General features: G+C 36.6%; 1 protein-coding gene across 1 annotated transcript in view; it reads right to left on the reverse strand.

The window, feature by feature from the left end:
* The window catches only part of LOC131592088 (thyrotropin-releasing hormone-degrading ectoenzyme-like), a 204,070-nt gene that overhangs the window by 88,562 nt on the left and 95,783 nt on the right, over positions 1-19,725 (reverse strand). Inside the window, exons 6-7 of the mRNA XM_058863365.1 lie at positions 17,999-18,136; positions 1,899-1,964 (exon numbers count right to left, since the gene is read on the reverse strand). Coding sequence (XP_058719348.1) covers positions 1,899-1,964; positions 17,999-18,136 — 204 coding nt within the window. The remainder of the gene's footprint in view (positions 1-1,898; positions 1,965-17,998; positions 18,137-19,725) is intronic.

Here is a 19,725-nt window from a genome sequence, read left to right on the forward strand (position 1 = left end):
ATCACTAGCAAAGCTATAGCCTCCCAAATGTACACTGCAGGAACAGCATTTTGTTAGATTTGAAAAACACAAAGAATTAAATGATTGACAGATATTTCCAACTGTATAATTTGTAACTTATGAAAAATTTATTAACTTTATGTTTTATTTTGTTCAGCTTGAAGACATACACATGGAAAATCTCTATCTGGATTTCAAACTGGTTTTAGTTAAAATCATCATCTTCCTACTGAACTGATGCCAAGACTTGCACTAGTCAGATTTTCACAGTTAGATTTTTCATAGACTTTCATTAGCAAACAGAATGGTTTCTATTTAGAGCCAAACCATTGAAAAGCAAAAATAATAGGAAACCATTCAAATCAAAACCCAAAGCTCCATTACAACTTTATGGTAATTATGATTAATCCCTGCATAGCTATTCTTTGATCTGAACTTTTTCCTCAGTCTATTTCAGGACAACTTGCACACTGTTATTTCTCAGGCAAACAGAAGAAAACAGAAAAACAGGGTTTAAGATGTACACACTAAAACTTTGCCTTTCTAAAACCCTGAGTGACACACTCCACTGGGAAAAAGTGCTATTGAATTCCTCTATGAATGGATCTGTCCAGACAAAAGTTTCTGGCTGGAATACGGAGTTTGCTGGACTAAGGACAGAAGTCTTACTGTCTCAAGTGATATGTTTTTACCCTTGACACACACAAGATTTTATGAAGGAAACTTCTGATTTAAAGAGTTCTCATCTGGATGTGAAATTTATCTGATTGATCTGACCTAGTGTTACAACTAGCAAATGATCAAGCGAGGTCCCATGAGTAAGTTATGCTACAAACCCTGAATGTACTGTAAACTCTCCAAAAAGCTGCATTTCCTCAGCAAGTTTCCTTTCATTGCCTTTGCACGGGAAACACCTCTCTGACATGACCAATGCATTCATTTAATTTTTGTTTTATATTTTATCTTCCAATTTATTTTGTTTAGAGGTAGAATTATTCTGTTAAAAAATGACCTGATCCTAGATGTAGTTTATTTAAATTTCAAAATGAAAAGCTTACTAAGAACAGATAAGATTGATTGCTCCTTCCAACTTAGCATAATTGTATTTCAGGTGAACATCAATTTACTTTAAAGGACACTTCTAAGTAGCAAGCTGCATCATACATTATTCATCAATCACAGCTGCCTGTAACATGATTTACTCAAGCAGATTTCAATGGAATAGAGGGAATTGCATTGTTTTTTATGCTTTGGCTTGTTTGTTTTTAAATAGTTTACGAAACACTCATTTGTGCTGAAATATTGCTGAAAGGAGTTCATCCTTGGTAATCAGCATGTTGAATTTCTTTCTCTTTGTATAGCAATGTAACCTCTTTAAATTTCTTCTAAAAGACAGAGTGAGTTTTCAAAACATTGTTACGGCAGAGAGCACTCCATGCTTATTAAAGGTAAAAATACAGCTCAAGGATTTTGCTATGGAGGAAGGGATGGCAAATATATTTATCTGAAAAGCATTTTTTGTTTTAGGGCTGTTTATTTTCCAGCTGGCTTATATCATTATTTGTTAGACCAGCAACCAAATGCAGGTGAAGAGAAGTAGCTACTTCCTAAGCTAGTCCTTCACATAGTTGTCACATGGATAAAGTGGCTTTTATGTGGTACTCTACACGAAACTGTATGCCAGTTAAAGTGCAATCATTTCATACACCAAGAAATATAGGTGAAACTGCATCTTCAATCAAATTCAGCTTCAGGGACATAGTAGTACCTCAGATGGTCCTAAAGTAAAGAAACATTTACACAGATTTATGCAAATATAGCTTCAAAAGAAAAAAGAAAGAGCAAGAGAAACTCCTAGAAAGACACATCTACACAAAGATGGCAATGCCTTTACTTACTTGTAAGCCCATTTGAAACACAGAGTGACCCATAAAGTTAGCCAACATTCGAATCAGAGCTGCACCCTATGGGAAATAATAGAAAAACAAAGTTACCTGTTTTGAATCCCAATATAACACAAAAAAACACTCAGAAGCAGGCATTTACACCCAACGCTAATATCCCTGAAACCTGTAACTAATACAATCTTTATTTGTGCTAAAATGAAAAAGAGAGAGAAGATAATTGAAATGCTTACTAGGAAAAGTGAGGAGGCAAACTGGTATTGCTAATATCCTGTCCCATATATTGAATAAGGCACGGGTCAAACAACACACTCTCCCCACTGCTGGAGCATGCATGTGCCAGTTCCACGGGAGACTGACCCCAACCCTTCTATGCCTTTAACAGAAATGCCCAATTTTAAATGAAAACAAAGAAATAGTGGCAAATTGCAAATTCTACCTCAGTAATTTTTTATGATATTTTTATCTCCATTACACTATTGTACATCAGGATTCAGAAGTGATACTACTTCCTTTTGTAAAAGCCTTCAAGATCTGGTGACTAAAAGTGAATAATTTCCATAGGAATTTTATAAAATGTGGATATATATATAGATATATAGATATATAGATATATAGATATATAGATATATAGATAGATAGATATTTGACTTATTAATAGTCAGGTTATTTTCCAGACTGTCATGCAAAGATCACTCTTTCTCTACTTATAGTAGTTCTTACCCTCTTTCCCTTCAGGCAAAGCATAGCGCTCTAAAAGACAGGTGATTCTAATTCTCAGTACTTGCTGCAAGAAACAGACAGATACTTGCAAGAGTAGCTTTTTTTTTTTCAGCATCTTTGTGTTTTCTCACTCACTCTCAGAAACACAATTGCTGTGTATTTTCCCTTTGCACAAGTGCTCTATTTCAAGCAGAAATAACTTTGCAGATCTGATGTGATCATTTAGCTATAATACCCACTTTACAAAATCATTTCAAGACAACCAGTCTTCCAATCCCAATACTTAAATGCTATAATCAGTACTGAACACCATACAAGAGGGAGGACAATTGTGATTGCAAATCCATGAATTAAAGGCTTTAAGAAAACACGATACTAGAACTCAACCATCTCATCTAGAGATGAAGGTCCAGGAATTAGGTTAACACTCCATTAAACAATAATAAAAAAGGAGCAACATTACATGGGTTCAAAAATTTACAGATTCCAAAGACAAAAGGACTATTACAACATTTATGCTGCATTAATAGAGATCAAAGTCATTTAGACAAAAACCCCTGTGGTTTCTCTTTCAATTTTAGAAAATTCAAGATCATAATAATGTTTCAGACTACTATACAATGTGTCACAACTAATATTTACTCTCACTCTATTTGGAAGGTATCTAGTTTCACTTACTTGAATTTATCTAGCGTCAGCTTTCAAAACAAGACTTTATGTTTTTTCCTGCTAAATTAAAGTTCAGGGTAGTCCAGAAATGTAACTGTTGTCGATTTTTAGATCATTTTACACATGTTCCAGCTATTTTTTTTATATTTTTAAGTACTGGATAGATTATCTGTAATGCACAATGGTTGAAATAATCACATAAATCAAAAATATTTGTAAATTATTAGTAAATTGTAAGAAAACACAAGTCCTTCATATAAACAGTGTCAACAAATATTATATAGGTTGCAAAGTAAGCTGCTTTTAAGAACTGAACAGTGAACAAACCAAAACATAGTGTTTGCATTATTAACACTAGGATATGTTGTTATGGTGGTATATAATCTTACTGGAAGACAAATAAGGTCTGGAACACATAGCAAAATAGGAAATAACACCTTTCAAAACAGATTATTACCTAAGCAGGCAAGATCATAGGTCAGGAAACATTATTACCCTTATATTACTAGATAAACAGAATGAGTGAAGTTCTCAGAGACATTTAAGCAGATAAAGAGCAGATAAATCTGCTTAAGCAGATAAACAGAAGATTTAAAAAAATCTCATAAATCGATAAATCCCACTTATTGTGTAAGTAACTTGGGCAGGGCAATCCAAAACATATGTAGCAGAAACAAAAAACCCATAAAATGTATCAGATAAAATCCTCAACTAGAAGGCATTTTTCCATTCATCACGCATTCCTTTTCCTACACATTATTTAGTATTCCAGGACGCCCTGGTTTCTTTCTCACAGTTTAAATTTCACATAGTAACAAAAGACATAATTATATAAGCACCTAGATTCTACTGATTTCTGTAAAAAGAAAGCAAGTAAATAGTTCTATATAATGTTGTCCAGAGAGTCTATTCTTCTGTCCAGAGACCTAGAACTATCATATACATGTAAAGAAATTACAGAATTCTCCTCACAGGAACATTTAGATACATGTTGGGTGGACTATGGCTGGTCATTATACAGCAAACAAAATAAAACATCAAGCAAAGACCTAATGGAGAGTCAAGGCACAAAGGCAGGACTATTCTCTCAAGACAGATCTCTTTTCACAGCTACTTTAGAAGTACTTTCTACCAATTAATTATCTTCAGGAAACCCAGAAACACTACTTACAGCTTGCAGAACAATAGGCTTGTCACAGTTCTGCCATCTTCCCCACTCAGGGAAAGTAAATGCTTTCTTGATTTGTTTCAGGAAGTGAATGTATTCAAAAAGCAAGAAAACCTCAAGAGGGGAAAAAAGCATCTTGGAGACATGAGAGAAGAAACAGGAGCAAATTAGGCCCTTGGTGTGGTGGGAAAAGAAATGGGAGGAAACCATTCATTTCACCTTTCCTGAACTTCTGAGAGTAGGCAGAACAGAGAACGATGATACATTAGTAAGAAAAGCAGAAGCTCTCAACACTTTCACAGCACTGGGAAGCAGAGCAGGGTAAGGCAGCAAACATTGGCACCCTGAATAGGGAGGAAGCAAAACAGGTTTGCAGGCTGGAGGATAAAAGAGGTATGGAGAGTAACTGGCATAAAGAGTGGTTTACTAAAAGGAGAAGCTTGGAAGATCACCCTAAATGGAGGATCGTGGGAGGTGAAGAAGGTATGTACAGTAAATTCAGTCATGGGAAAAACAGAATACATAGCTCTGGGTTCATCTGAATGGCCCAATGTGCTGACATTCCCACCACCTGGCAAGCAGCAAACTAGATGGAGTCCAGCAGACTTATGCTGCTATACCTTCTGAAAGCTTTTCTCCTAGACCTGAACCTGAAGAAAATTCCCAACAAATCTGTCCTGCTGCAGGAGATGCCCTTTGGAACCTATCAGCATCACTCTCTGAACACCCTGATACGCAAGAAGCCTGTTCCCCACTTTACCCTCAGAGCCACTTCTGCTCTGACAACCTTTCACCAACAGAGGAACAACACAAGATGTCCTGAGAAGCTTGCCTCTCCTACTGGGCAAAATGACTGTTTATTGATGATTTAAGTGCTTTCCTCTAGGCAGTGGATGACTCAGTACCTTGTCAAGAGGTAAAGGACATTAGTTTAAGAGGTCTAGTGGAAAGCAATTCTTTCCTATTCAAAAAACATACCTAGTTCCTGTCAGTGTAAAATCTGACTTGCCTTAAGCCGTTGTACCCTATCTTAATATGTCTACCCAGACAAATACACTAGTTATTCATCCAATGATTAATGGCACTACCTGTGTCTGGTGAAGCACTGCTCATTAGCAGATCTCACAAGTGCTCTCTAAGATTAATGCCAATATTCTGCAAATTAGAAGGAAACTGTGGCACACCCTAGTGAAATCATTTGCCAAAGATTACCCAGAACGCTTATCATATAACCTATGATACAGTTGAAGCTTTGTCAGCCTCAGCACTGTGATTCCACTGCTTTAGGAAAGGAAAGTAGAATATATTGGCTACTTCATGGAAATTAGGTGCATACAGCTCTTTTTTGCAAAGTGTTCTTGGGAAAAGGCTCTCTCATGGACAGTGAGCCAACACTGCTTGAAGGGATGGAAGTTTATGCGCTTTCATCCCCTGATGAAACTTGTACATTCACAACAAGGTAAAGACAACCCATAACCAAAATTAGGAGTAGAATTACTTTGTATACAAAATGAACATGTCTTTGAAATCTACAAAATGCAGAGCTGAGCTAAGGTATTCAGTCTAACTCTCCAGGCAGTTTAATTCTCTCCATGCCAACATAAAATAATGTGATTGCATCCTTGATCCCAGATTAGCTTTAACTAATTTTTAAAGACCCACTCCTACATCTTGATCCTCTTACATCATTACAGAACACAATTATTGTAAGTCAATTTCATTCTATGACTTACTGAATGTCTCAATTTTATTATACTTGAAATCCTTAATCAATTGTTTCACTTGCAACTTGCATTTTGTAAATTTTTTTTAATACAAAAGATAGTACCAAATGGAATTTTATTTAACCGGAAACAAATTACGTCTTATGTATGAACCCACAAAAACATGACTACTACTGCTAGAATAACAGTACTGCTACAGAACCACACAGGAAGTGATACACTTGATTCAATGCAAGTATCTGCAGCACCTGTGACTACAATCACTTTAGCTGTTCAGACTTCCCTTAGAGACAATGGGCTTTACGAGTCACCTCTGGATGCACTTTATCTAAATCTTAAAACAAACCTCAGATTGGGGGAACTGTACTCTAAAAGCACCCATCTCTTGTAATTCACTCCGAAAGCAGGCTTGAGTGACTAGCTCATATGTACACATCTGTGCCACAGACATCTAAAGTGCAGTGAGATGAATTCAACTGCATTGGCCAAAAAGGCCATAGAGAGATTGATTCTCCACTCTGGGGGAACTCCTGAACTGTGGAGGTACAAAACCAGTGTGATCCTTTTGTATATGTAGTCAAATAACAAAAATTATCTTACTCGACATACCATACTTTTACATAAGACTAGCAAGAGTAGGTATTCAACAGAAGGCCCTGGAGAGAGGGCAGAGTGCTTGCTAGCCAAAAGCAGATGCTCTATACTGAACAAACAGCAAAGAAGAGCACTTGAAATAAAGAACTGGTGAAGCAGTTGCAGGGAATGGAACAATATAAAAGTAAGCAAACAATATAAAAGTCAGCACATAAGGTTATGCAGAAGCCAAGAGACAGGGACAAGAGGCCATATGTCAAGATACAAATAAGCTAGAAACTCCTTCAGCATTATTCTTTGAAGAACCTAAAATTATGTCATTATTCTAAAAAGTTCTCATGAGAGAAAAATGTCAGCAACATAAACATAAACCATGAACTACAGCGGACTTTTTGTAAGGGCAAAATAATCGATTGTCCTGTAAATGCATTAGAGTGGGGGAAGGAAAAGAGATCATAATAGGCTGAGCTGGAAAACACACAGCTCTTCTATCCTCCTTCCCCCAAAATTTTTCATTTTTTCCTGCATTAACAACTTCTTTTTCTTTTTAGTTGTGCTTTTGTGTCCTTCAGTGTCTGAGTGCAAATGCCTACACTGTAGTTAAGTGATGCTTACTCAGTTGTACACAGCTAAAGCAGCTGCCTAGACCCCTTTTAAAGGCAAATGAGAGAGAAGCAAACACTTCCACTTCATCCTGATTCATCCAAAGACATGCATCTAAATTAGGGCAGACGAATTTCACCCTAAAGGTGCCTGTTTATCTTGCCTGATGATACAGGGAAATGGAGCTACTCAGTTGCAAGTGTCTACATGGTGAACATCCCAAGTGAGATGACATCAATCTCTGAAGGTATTTTACCCTGTAAATTACAAAATAATATTAAAAATATGAAAAAATAAACAGTGGAAAAACACCTGCTTGAGTTTGCAAAGGCTGATACAGCATCTTGCAGGCTTACCTATCAATTAAGATCATGTAACACCAAGTATCAATCATAGTAATTACACATACCTCAATTTATCTCCATCTTGCCATCCTTGTTTAGGAATTAAGGCTGTTTGATTTAATTCAGAAAAATACTTTTTGACACAAAAACTAAAATCAGGAGGGATCCTGTAAGAAAAACACCCCCATGGTATCCAAGGTATAAGCAGGGAGTAAGAGGCTGAGGAGGGGAACACTGGAATACCAGAAAAAATTACATAACTGAGGTTCTACAACAGAAATGTAACATGCTGATTTTCCACAAAATGTCCACCCATTCATTTTGCTTCTTCTTCTCATTAAAGAAACAAAACCAAAACCAACATTAAATACAGGGGATTTCTTAACTTTCTTTTATTGTACTGTAGTCAGCTCAAAATCAGTCTTGATTAGTATGTAGTAACACCACTTGTTTTTCACATACAGTAGGACACAAATGGAAAGCCTACAGTTATTTTTCCATGTGCTGATAAACCTGCAATTCAATATTAAGGTTACCTTCTTTCTAGCTAAGAGAAAAGTGAATTACTCTATCCTCTGCCTCAATTACACTAAATTTTACTCATACTGTTAGAGCTATTGTTATCAATAGTAAGTTCTTATAATCAGCTTCCTTTTCACCAATTAAAACAAGACTCAGACCACATTCAAGCACACACAAAGGCATCATTCTTTCATAAAGACCTCCTGGTTTAAGACGTGAATCAATATACACAATTTCACGGCTACTAGTATATACCTCATGTATACTAGTATCAGTGGTTGTTAATTAGTCACAATACAAACGCATTAAATAGTTATCTCCTTAAATGACTTACCCTGAGCTATAGGTGACATGCCTTGTCAAAAACTTTTTTAAAATCCATAGTGTACTCAGTCTTCCCTCAAGAACTCCAGCTGGATAGTAAGAATTAATTCCCCTTTGCAGCAGTCATTACCAGGCAAGATCAACATATTAATGCATGTGCTCAGTTATCTTACCCTTTATACCCATCTCACTGGAGAAGCATGACAAACTCAGCAGCCTATTGCCGCCAAGCAATTCTCTGGCACAGCAACTATTTGCTAGGATGGTCTACATCCCACTGCCAGAAGTTCTGCAGCTCCGCATCTCCGTACGCTAAGAAGGTGCAGGTGGATGACACTCAGATCTGCAGACTTTCTAACAACTAACAGTTCTTTCAGCTAGTGTTTCCCAAACACCAACCTCAAATCAATGGTGTCTGCAACCTGTCACAAAGAATAAACTGGGCATGGGAATTAACCTGGTCTTCAGCAGAAATGTACAACACAAAAAATTCATTGCACTCCCCATGTAGATCCTTAAAAATCTCAGTCCCCCTTTTACACTTTGACCATGATATGGCCCTCACTAAGTAAGCCAGATCGACACCTGTTGCATCATACAGTCAAGTCAGACAAACACTACCTCACCAGAATCACCTAAGAGCACAGAAGAACTTCCAATTTTTGGCTAATGTGTTTCAAGCGCTTGTTGAAACTTATCTTTTCTTCATGCAACATTCAAAGAAGGATTTTCTTTCACAACTGCAAATGTAATAGAAGCAGCATACAGGTTATGTTTTTTTTTATTTTAAATGTTGAACATATTTTTACAATTCTCTGTCAAATAGAAGCCTAAGGATATCCACAATCAAATGGGCTTTTAATTAAGTATCATTTCATTTCAGCTTAAATTTCTTGAATTTATACATTATTCTTTATTTATCAAAATCTTGCATAATTATTGAGTATAAGTTGATTTTGAGAAGAGCATGTTACCAAGCACTTATACAAGGAATGCACATTTGCACTTTAATTGTGTAAAATGAACACTAGCCAACAAGTAACATCCAAGTCACGATTTTCAAAACAATCATTCTTTGTTGGTACTAAGCAACCACAGCTGGATACTCCATGAAATTTAGCTTATTGGGAAAAACACAGCATGAATTAAAGCAAAAGAATAATGTACATCAAACATGTAGCAAAAATGTGACATTCAAAAAACAATTGCATAAAATTTAAAAAAAAAACCAAAAAATTAAATATGTTGAATCTTGGAGATACTTAACAGAAAAGAAGTAGTAGCTTTGACTAAGTCACATCTGCAGAATTTGTTCAAACCTAGACAGAAGTATATGTATGTAAATGAATTATTTAAAAACTTGGTTAACTGATCTGCTGTGTTACACTACGTGCAGTGCACTGAATTTACTGAATTCTCCCGTATGAACTGAACACTGGGTAACCACTTTCAAATGCAGGCATTGTGCTTCAGCTGCGTTTCCTTAAGCAAACACACTCACTGTATACTCTCCTTTTTTTCATTTTCCCACAAGGGAGTAGTCCAGTCATTCCTCAGCTCCCACTCAGAAGGTTATGCTAAAATGTATTTTGCTTTCCTACCTTTATCATCTGAAAAGTCTTTTATCTTATATGGCCTTACTCTGACAATTATGGAACAAGAGTGTCCTACTCATGACATCAGTTACAACATGATCCTATTGCAGGCTCCAGAGAGACCTTTGCTAAAGTACTTCTATCAAGTTGTAAGAGCAGAGATAATTGCAAAGGCTTCTCTGGAATTCTTCAGCTGTCGCTATCAAAACTATCTCATCTCTGAGAATTGCATAAGCACCCACTGAGAAATTCTTTTCAGGGAATTAATTAGATTGTATCATGAGTCACCAGCACTAAATTTCTCTTTCATTTTCAGGAACTGAGCATTGTAATACAACAGCATAGCTATTTTCTGTATTCTCCGATGGCACCTCCAAATATTACAAGAAAAAAATGAAGCTTAATGCAAGTGAATTTGATAAGTGCAAATGCTTCCTAGTTTGATTAGGCTAAGAGAACATACTTGTTTAAATGAGTAAACATGTGACTATGATGTCCTCCCTGTGACAGAAATGTTAAATGTTTAAATTAAATCCTAGAGGCTTTGTCTTTGGATAACCCACATAAAAGCCACAGGAAGAAGCACACAAAGAGACAGGTATGCGCAGATCATGCAGCATACTGGTACCAAATGTCACAGTATGAGGCTATCCTGAGGGTCTTCACCCAGGCAATCATTCAGTGATGCACTGAAGTACCTTAAGCATAGAAGCAACCCAAATAAATTCCACAGCCTACACACATAAAGTTGAACATCTATGTACTTGGCTGATTGTGGCTCTGACTGGTTTCCCTGCACTTGGCAACAATTGTTAAAAATTAAGGGACTATATTTGTTAAAAGGAGCCCAAACAAAATCAACCCTACTTGATTTTAATGATACAGACTAGAAAAAAAAACCAAAACAACCCAGTCATTTAATTAACCCTCTTTACCTTTTAAAGCAACAGAATTTCCAAGTGTTATTTTCTTATTAAGCAATGCACACTCACAAATTAACATGCTGTTAATATTCAGCAATAAAACCAGGATGTATTTTAATAAAGAAAACAAACTTACATTGTTTTTAAAATTTTATTAACAGCATGGGTAAATCAGTATTCTTCAAATCAGCAAATATACCTGCAAACCTGTATTTATTAAATCCCAGAAGACGTATAAAGGCACCTTATGTTGGTTTTTTTTTTAAATGAAGGGCCATTTATCTGATGCCAAAACATCACTGAAAAAGCAACATTATATTCAAGGAGAGCTTTTCACTTGGAAATCATAATCATTTTCTATTCTGACAAACACAGCTGTTCTAGGGCTGGATAATACCAAAATGGTCAGATAGTAAGATGGCTTTGGTGAAATGCTTGTCTTAGTCATAAATTCCATTGCAAATTTTAGGAACTTGACACACAGAAAAAAATTTAGGGGTATATGACTATAACTAATCATATTCTTCGGCTGAATATTGTCACATCATTTTCCTTGAATAATAAAATGTTATCCATTGCGCAGATAAAATGCTATTGTGACTCAACTTACAACAGGAGTTTTTACTTGGCCTCACCACCAATACCCCTCTTACATGTTCTGACACCAGTGACAAGGACAAAGGACCATTATACTTTTTTATTAACTGCCTTTATATGAAAATCTTCAAGAAAAATGAATATTCTTTTTTAGTTCACTAAATACCACGTAAGAATCTCAATCAATTTGCTAAGACTGATTTGCCACTATCTATAACTCAACCTGTCATTCTAATTCCTCTTCTTTAACATCTCCTTTAAGCTTCGTAATTCATCCAGTACTTAAACATGCCTTTAAAAAGAACAGCAACAATAACAAAACATTGTGCCAGGTTTTTTCTAGAGAGTCCCCTTTTGAATAGAAATCTTACGGGAACATATTTTGATCAAAATATTGACCATATTCTTATGTCAAGTTTTTTGTGGCTTTTATTCTATTTCATTAACTCAGATTTATTTTCTGTTTCTAATTCTTACAATTTCTTCCAAGTTACTTTAACACTTCTAACTGTTGCTCTTCTGTTATTGATCTAAACCAGGATGTGTATCAGCAAAATCAGCCCTTGCCTGTACACCAGCATTGTTTTTTGGACTCCTTCAGGGAAGAAAAAAAGAAAATACCTGTAACTTTCTACTTTGCCCTTTGCTGAAAATGATCATTACAAAGCAGAAACAGAGAGGCAGAAAAGGCAAGTGCATGTCAAGTGCAAGTACTTCCTGTAATTCCTGCAAGAATCTGTCTTTATGAACACTCTATTTTAAGCCATGAAAATATGTGAGACACAGATGCACTATTTTATTCCTTCTAACGGCTTCCTTTTGGGAAAGGAAGGATGGTAGGACACAATGTCTAGACACACTGCTGTCATTTCTGCTTCGATAATCTCTTCCAGCCCTTGGGAGCTGCCATTTCCCACTGCCTTTCCATGGGAAACAGGCAGAAGGTTTGTACAACAGGTCGTGTCTTCCCAATAACTCTACCTTGATAGAGCAAGGTAGTCTAACAAGCTCTTATTTAAAATAAAATGCTTTTATTAACATCTGTGCTCCATCTTCACTATTTCCAGTCAAACCCATATGCAATTGTCCCCAGCATATGGAATGTAACACTCCTAAAGCACTGCTTATATACCACACACTACAGTTTCCATGTTTCTCTTTCAGAAAATAATACCTGGCATACGCTAACCAGTGTAAAGGGTTAATGGCCATTTGCTTCTGCCTGAACCAGGATGGTACAAAGACAAGTTAAGAGATGTATTTTAAGTATCTTGAAGCACCTGTCTAGGTTTAGGCATTGGTACCCACTGGTTGAACTGGGACAGACTCCATACTTTAGGACAGGAACTCTTGGGGCTGCTCTGAACTTGAACCTATCAGTATCACTGATCACTGCATTTCAATGACTTTCACACTGGGAGCAGTAACAACTTATACCATTTTTACCTAAAAAGAAAGACACTGTTTTCATTACAAGATACTTCCTCTGTTACAATGCATTAGGAATAAGTGGCTCCTGAAAGCACCTTCTGCAATCTGGGAATTGACCTTTTGCACTCACAAGTAGTGGAAGGAAAACCAGCATCAAGCAAATGTGCACCCTTTGGACTTAATGGCACCCACAGACAACAGTATAGCTAAATTAGGGAGAACAAAAGGCTCTCCCTTTATACCATAAGTGGGTTCCAAAGCCATCTCTATGGTATTGTAAGACTTTCAACTAGTCTGGTACCACCTTATGTTATCAATTCAACTAAAAGGAAAATTAAAAATAAAACCTGTTTTACAATTTATAAGGATTTATCTAGTATTGCTTTCATTGTTAATGAGCTACTACTCTCACTCTTCCGACACTTCACGGATGCACAGCATCACAATTTCATTGCACTCATGAACTAGCTTTCTTATAAACTACTATTCCTGAACAGAATATGGGGTGATGGTTTGGGGTTTTTGTCTTGGTTTGGTTTGATTTTGCTATTTCTGAGCGAATGTGCTTCCCAGTGCCTGAAGAACAGAAGTAAAAATAATGAAGTTTTTAGAGACCCTTTCCAGTGACTGCATTAGCCCTCCTGTTCTTCCACATTCTTGCAGAACATGCTACACCATAAATTTTCAAAGAGAATTACACTCAAAAGGGTGAGCAAGCCACTGCTTTCAATTTCTTAAATTCTCCTTTCCCAGAATGCAAGGAAGAAGTGCATTTTCCTTTGAGTAAAATTTTAGTTAAACATGTCTCCTAATGCCGAATGTTGCTTTTGAGGGCAAAATAGGAAGCATGGTTTCCCTTTATAATAATAAAAAAGGAAATTTTAAAGATGTGGCATAGAGTTAAAAAGGAAAAGGAAATTATACATACAAGGGTTTAGGAAATAATTAATTGTTTGCATTACAAAATCAAGGCCAGTAACTGATCTCACTGCTGAGGTTAATTTATCTTACAGGAAGGGAAAAAATGAATACTTTTCCCTATTCCAGTCATCCTCTTCCTTGTTTTGATTAGTGTTTTTCACTTGCCAAGGCATATTCTTTTGGGGGTACTTTTATAGCTACACTCCATCATAATGGTCTTGCCTACACTGATTGCTGCCAGAATCTTCAACCAGCACACTTCAAAGGATGCAGCAAGCTGACAGAAACTACTTCAGATATCTGGCTCTCTACATGTCCTTTCATCCCTTCTCTTATCTGGCTGTGGCTGCTCATCTAGCGCTATGACTCCTTTAGTTCTGTCTGAGATGCTCTCCCTCAGGTTGCTCTGGGTCTGGCTGCTCCCTTTGAGATGCAGCTGCCTTGTTTCTCCATTTTATTAGAGCCGGTTGTTCCATACTGATTGTTGCTCTTCATGTTATTCTTGCTGCACTCTCTCCTCCTCTGATGCTGCAGCTCTCTAGGGCTATGATTCCTGCTGTCAGTTATTTCTGGTGTGGAAAGGCTGTCATGCTTTTTGGTTTGATTTAACAATTCTCAGTTCTACTCTTGTGTTCAACAGGCTATATTTTCTACTGCACTTGGGATATAACCACTTTTCCCGTCATTGTGGGAGGACACTATCTCACTTCCAGCTTCACTAGGAAGACATATGCACTCTCTGATGCAACTTGAGAGCCTTGAATCATCTACCAGTACTGTTTATTAATGAACTATCACGACTTCTCATTTTTCTCTACTTATTTGTGGCCCTAGTGGAGGATGACATGCTTCTATCTGAAGAACGATGCTTTTCAAAGAGGTAAAATTTACCCTCAACCGTTTAAGTGGAAAAACATTGTGTGCTGCCAGGCTGTAGTGTCTTTTTCACTCTGCTTGTGGGATTACCTGAATACTATTCTTCAGGGATTTATGCCATGGATTTCTTCACACATGCAATCACCAAGGATGAGAAAGTGGAAATGAAAAATATATTCAACTCTGAGGCAATCAAATAGCACATTTTCAATGGCCATTTCTGCAATGCGTAGAAAAAGGCGTGTCTTCAGAATGACATCTGAGTGTCTAGCAGAGATGGGTATTTTCATGGTGTCTGATTTATGCCATATTTATGACAGTAAAGACAATGAAATAACAATGACATTCTATGACTGTCATTTCACTGAACAAAAGCTATAGGGGAGAAAGTTTCATCATTTCAATATCATTTAGAAAATTGTGAAGAGATAATAGAGATCACATGAGCAATCCCAGGGCTTAGGGAGCACAAGATGGACATTTTAAAAAAAAGTTAAAAGACAAAAAAAAACCCACCAAAATGTAGGGAACAGATAATCCACAAAATGGTAAACTGTTTAAAATATTTTATTTAAGACAGTAAAAAAGTCCTCACTGATGGTCCTGACCCAAAGTTTAGTGGAGCTGACAGAAAAAAAATTCCTGACAGCTTAATATTTTAAAGCAATTTAAAAAGTCACTGAACCAAAGACAACCAAAAAGTCATACCAGAAACACCAGTAATAATTTCCCTCCAGCAGGGTTCATTGTGTGACAAGGGCTTTGTGGCACCTGAAAATACTAGAGCACACACCTGACCAGGTGAAAGCCTTCAGTGTAATTTTACAATTTGGATTTTATTGACATATTATTCAGCACAGTATTTATATTGGCAGACACTAGAGAGCTAGAGGAATAGGTTCTATTCTGAATATCCAATAAATGAGCTTATTTCCATAACTGATTTTCAGTGTAAACAATGCATGCATGCACGTAAGATTTTGTAGGAAAGAAAATGTAAGATGTAAGATATGTTGCATTTGCTCTAATTTATCCTCAGAAGGAGCAGTGTCAGGTGTTTTGAGGAAGGTACACAAACACTGAAAAGAACACCTACACAGTAAGTCAGGAAAGCTTCTTCCTATTAAACATTCGGCTTGTATGCTGATAATTAAACTTCTATGCTTCCTATTAAACAATTAAGCGTGTATCTTAAACCAAAAGGATGAACAGCTACAGAGAATAGCAGACAGACAAACTACCAGACAGGAATAAAAAGACTTCATAAGTGAAAGAGTGGTTATTTTAATCTCCTCACCCATGAAGGTGTATAAGTAAATTCTTCCATTGCCATTCTCTAAGGTAGTTTGCTAGATCTGGTAACTGGACTCAAAATTTACAGGATCATGCCCTGATATGAACACATCCAATGTAAACTAAGACTCAGGAGAATTGGCCACCAGAGCAGCTAAGTGGAGAGATGCTGCTGTATCCACTGGGCATGGCCACTGTTATACTGAAAAAGGAACATTTACATAGATAAATACAAGACCAAGATTGTACTGTAATCTCCACAAAAAATAGACTGATCCTATTAGCCTACATAAAATAGCTATCAGTATACAGATGTGTCCTATTGTCCTATTTGTCATTTCAATGTAAATGAAAATTACTTGATGGTTGCAGAGTGTTCATAAAATTGTCATGTACTACAGTTAACTATAAGATAGTACTATTACTGTATAAATTAGAAAAAATAATTATATTGAAATATGAAGATAAGATACTCCTGTGAGATAAGCCCCTGAACCTACCAAGGTTTCTATGACCAGAAAGCATAGATTGAAACATTTAAACAATGGGAATATTCAGTATGCTAAAAGCTGCTGGCTGTTACAGCTTAATTGACCTAGAGCAATATTTTCCAGTATAGCTAAGGGATTTTTGAAAATGTTACTTGGACTCTTGAACAACTTCAGCATTTTAAAATCTTTTCTTAAGTATTCTGTGGTTTTTTATTACATCATAGGTACATATTACATGGCCACATATACCCACACACACATACACACTCTCATTTGCCCATCCTTAAAGGCATATGATCCTTTCATGCAAGAGGACCAAGGAGAAGTTAGTATTGTCTAGGAATAACTTATGACTACAGGAGAGGATAACACCTCTTTTTCAGCTCAGAATGAGCCCTGGATAAACTGGAGATTCAGTCACCAAGTCAGTTCTATGCTGCCTTGCTACAGTCTGATGTTAGGCAGAAAATTATGCAGAAGAAAAGATTATTAGACACGAAGGCTATAGTCAAAAGACTGCTGCAACTGCATCATCATCAGAGAGCTTCTGTACAGGAAGGCTGCAGGCAGTACCCACTGTGTCACACAGCAAACACATTTGGCCATGATACCCAGGCAGAGTTTCATATGCCATAGTCTGCAGCAGAGAATAAGCATGTGGTATGATGGGAAACACCAGCTTTCATGCCATGTACTAACAGCAAGCCCAATCATGTTATGAAGGAGGGGAAACCTCTCACTCCTGCACAGAAGCTGCTGCATCCAGAAACTGGTCAAATTTTATTTTCAAATCATTGAAATGAAATTTAAAATGGCTTGAATTTAATACATATTCCATCACCATACCAGAAGGCAGTTTTTCCACTCTCAGTGTTCAGCAATGACTTCAGAGTTTTCACTAGCTGACAGAAAAACTCTCATGCATAGAAAAAACTTTACTGTTAAATTTAGCCCTTGCTAAGTTTTTTAGAGAGTTTCAGCAGGACAAAAACTACATATTCTGCTTTTTAAATCATCTAACACAGTTCAGACCCTGTCACAAAATAAATAGTAATAAAAAGCCCTAAATCTTCTTACTGAATTCTGACAGCCTCCCAAGTTTATTTATAACATTTACTAACACTTGATATGTTGAACATAATTGGCTATAATCACTGTAGAATATTCCAAATGCATTCCACACAGATGAGTTTCCCATATGTAGTTTTACAATGGTATTTCTTTTACAGATGGAACACAATCTTCTTATAGCTACTGACATATCAGTATCATATAGATAAGCTTAGTTAGTCTCACCTTTTTATAGGCAATCCAGTCAAATACCCTGTCGATATCTGAGGCCTGCTGCACTTCCTGGGATACTGGATGTGAACTGGACAATCCATCCAGCAACATCACTTCATGTAAGACATCTGTCAGAAATCTCTGCTTTTCCTGAAATACAGCATATACAGTAGTATCACAGACAAATACATACTTACAGAAATACAGAAATGATGCACAGTTACCAGAGGCAGTTGACTCCTGTAAGTTGACTAAAATCAGACCTTCTGCTTTGAATGTAAACCATAAACAACCATGACCTCCTACAGTCTTGAACAGGTATTTGGAACAGACTCAGATTTGAGATCCTTCACTGCAATGAAACTTGACTGAAATTAAAGAGCATTAAATGAATCAAAATGCATCCATATGTGCAGACTGGAATACTGATCATGACTAGTCATACACACTTACAAAGGGTGGGGAGAGAGGCAAACCAGCAAAATCTTCAATCACAAAAACAGCTGCTACCAAGTCCTCAAGCTCATTGCCTATGCAGGTACAAAATTTTTTTGACAAAAATGGATAAATACAATTAGTACTTTTTTATCTGGTGAAGTTTAAGTTACTTGGCTCTTAGTGACAAGTTCACATAGCAGATCAGTGTGGGACAGGACACTGAAGAGAGCTCACAGCAATGTCACAACACGTGCACTTCTTTCATAACTCTAGTACAGAAATCCTTCCTCCGCAAGAGCTCAAGCCATCTACAAACTTTGTAACTTCCACTGGAGGGAAACCATTATCATGGAAACCATTTTCTCTTTTCACAAGTGGGAAAAAAGTTGCATGTAGTTAAATGACACAGTCAAAGTCACAGCTACATCAGAGGCAGGTACAAGCCCAAACAACATCCAACATATGCATTTGTTTCAATACCTTCTATAAATATGGATAGCAGAGGCATTTCAAAACTGCTCCCTATTTACTCTGGCAGCAACATTAATGAAATGTTCGTGTATACTCTATGCATTGTGCTGCGCTCATTTGTACGCAACTAGATGAGGTTTCCTCAGCTGAGAAATGACATGCCCTTAAAACTCCTCATATTGCATTCATGTAGATGTCTTTTATCCGAAACACTGTGTCAGGAAAGGAGAGCTTTATTTACTTGCTTTTTCAAGTCACAAATAATTGCAAAGAGTGAATTAAAAATTACGTAAGGTTTAAATAAGCTTTTTCACCTGAAATGACATAACTCAAATTTTATCTAAATTATAACAATTCCTGAATCAATGTCAACCTACTGCCATGATATAAAGAAACTCTGGGGGATGCTGCATTTTTTCAAAAGCCACCTTGATGTCCTCAGGTAAAATACGCACACAATTACATAATAAATTCTATGTTTAATTTATTGGGTGGCAAGGCTTTGGTATGAATGTGTTACTCTAAATTATTTTTATAAGACAGCTGAAAAGCTCTTCCAATGCTGATCTACCTAGAAATAAACCTTTATGTTAAAATTCATTAGAGCACAAGAAATGTACCTCGAGCTGACTGCATATCCAGGCAATTAAAAACACAGGGTGCAGGAAAGCCAATTACCTACACAATCTTAGTGCTCTCATCTGGCTGCATGAGGTAAGGTTTGTAAAACAAAAAGTAATGTCTTTTTCATATCATTGTTAATTTCCAAATTTTCTCAGGCATAAGCAGTTAGTAACTGTCCTTTCTTAATGGGAAAAAAAGTGTAGAGA

Source organism: Poecile atricapillus, chromosome W, assembly GCF_030490865.1.
Source record: "Poecile atricapillus isolate bPoeAtr1 chromosome W, bPoeAtr1.hap1, whole genome shotgun sequence".
NCBI classification, from domain to species: domain Eukaryota; kingdom Metazoa; phylum Chordata; class Aves; order Passeriformes; family Paridae; genus Poecile; species Poecile atricapillus.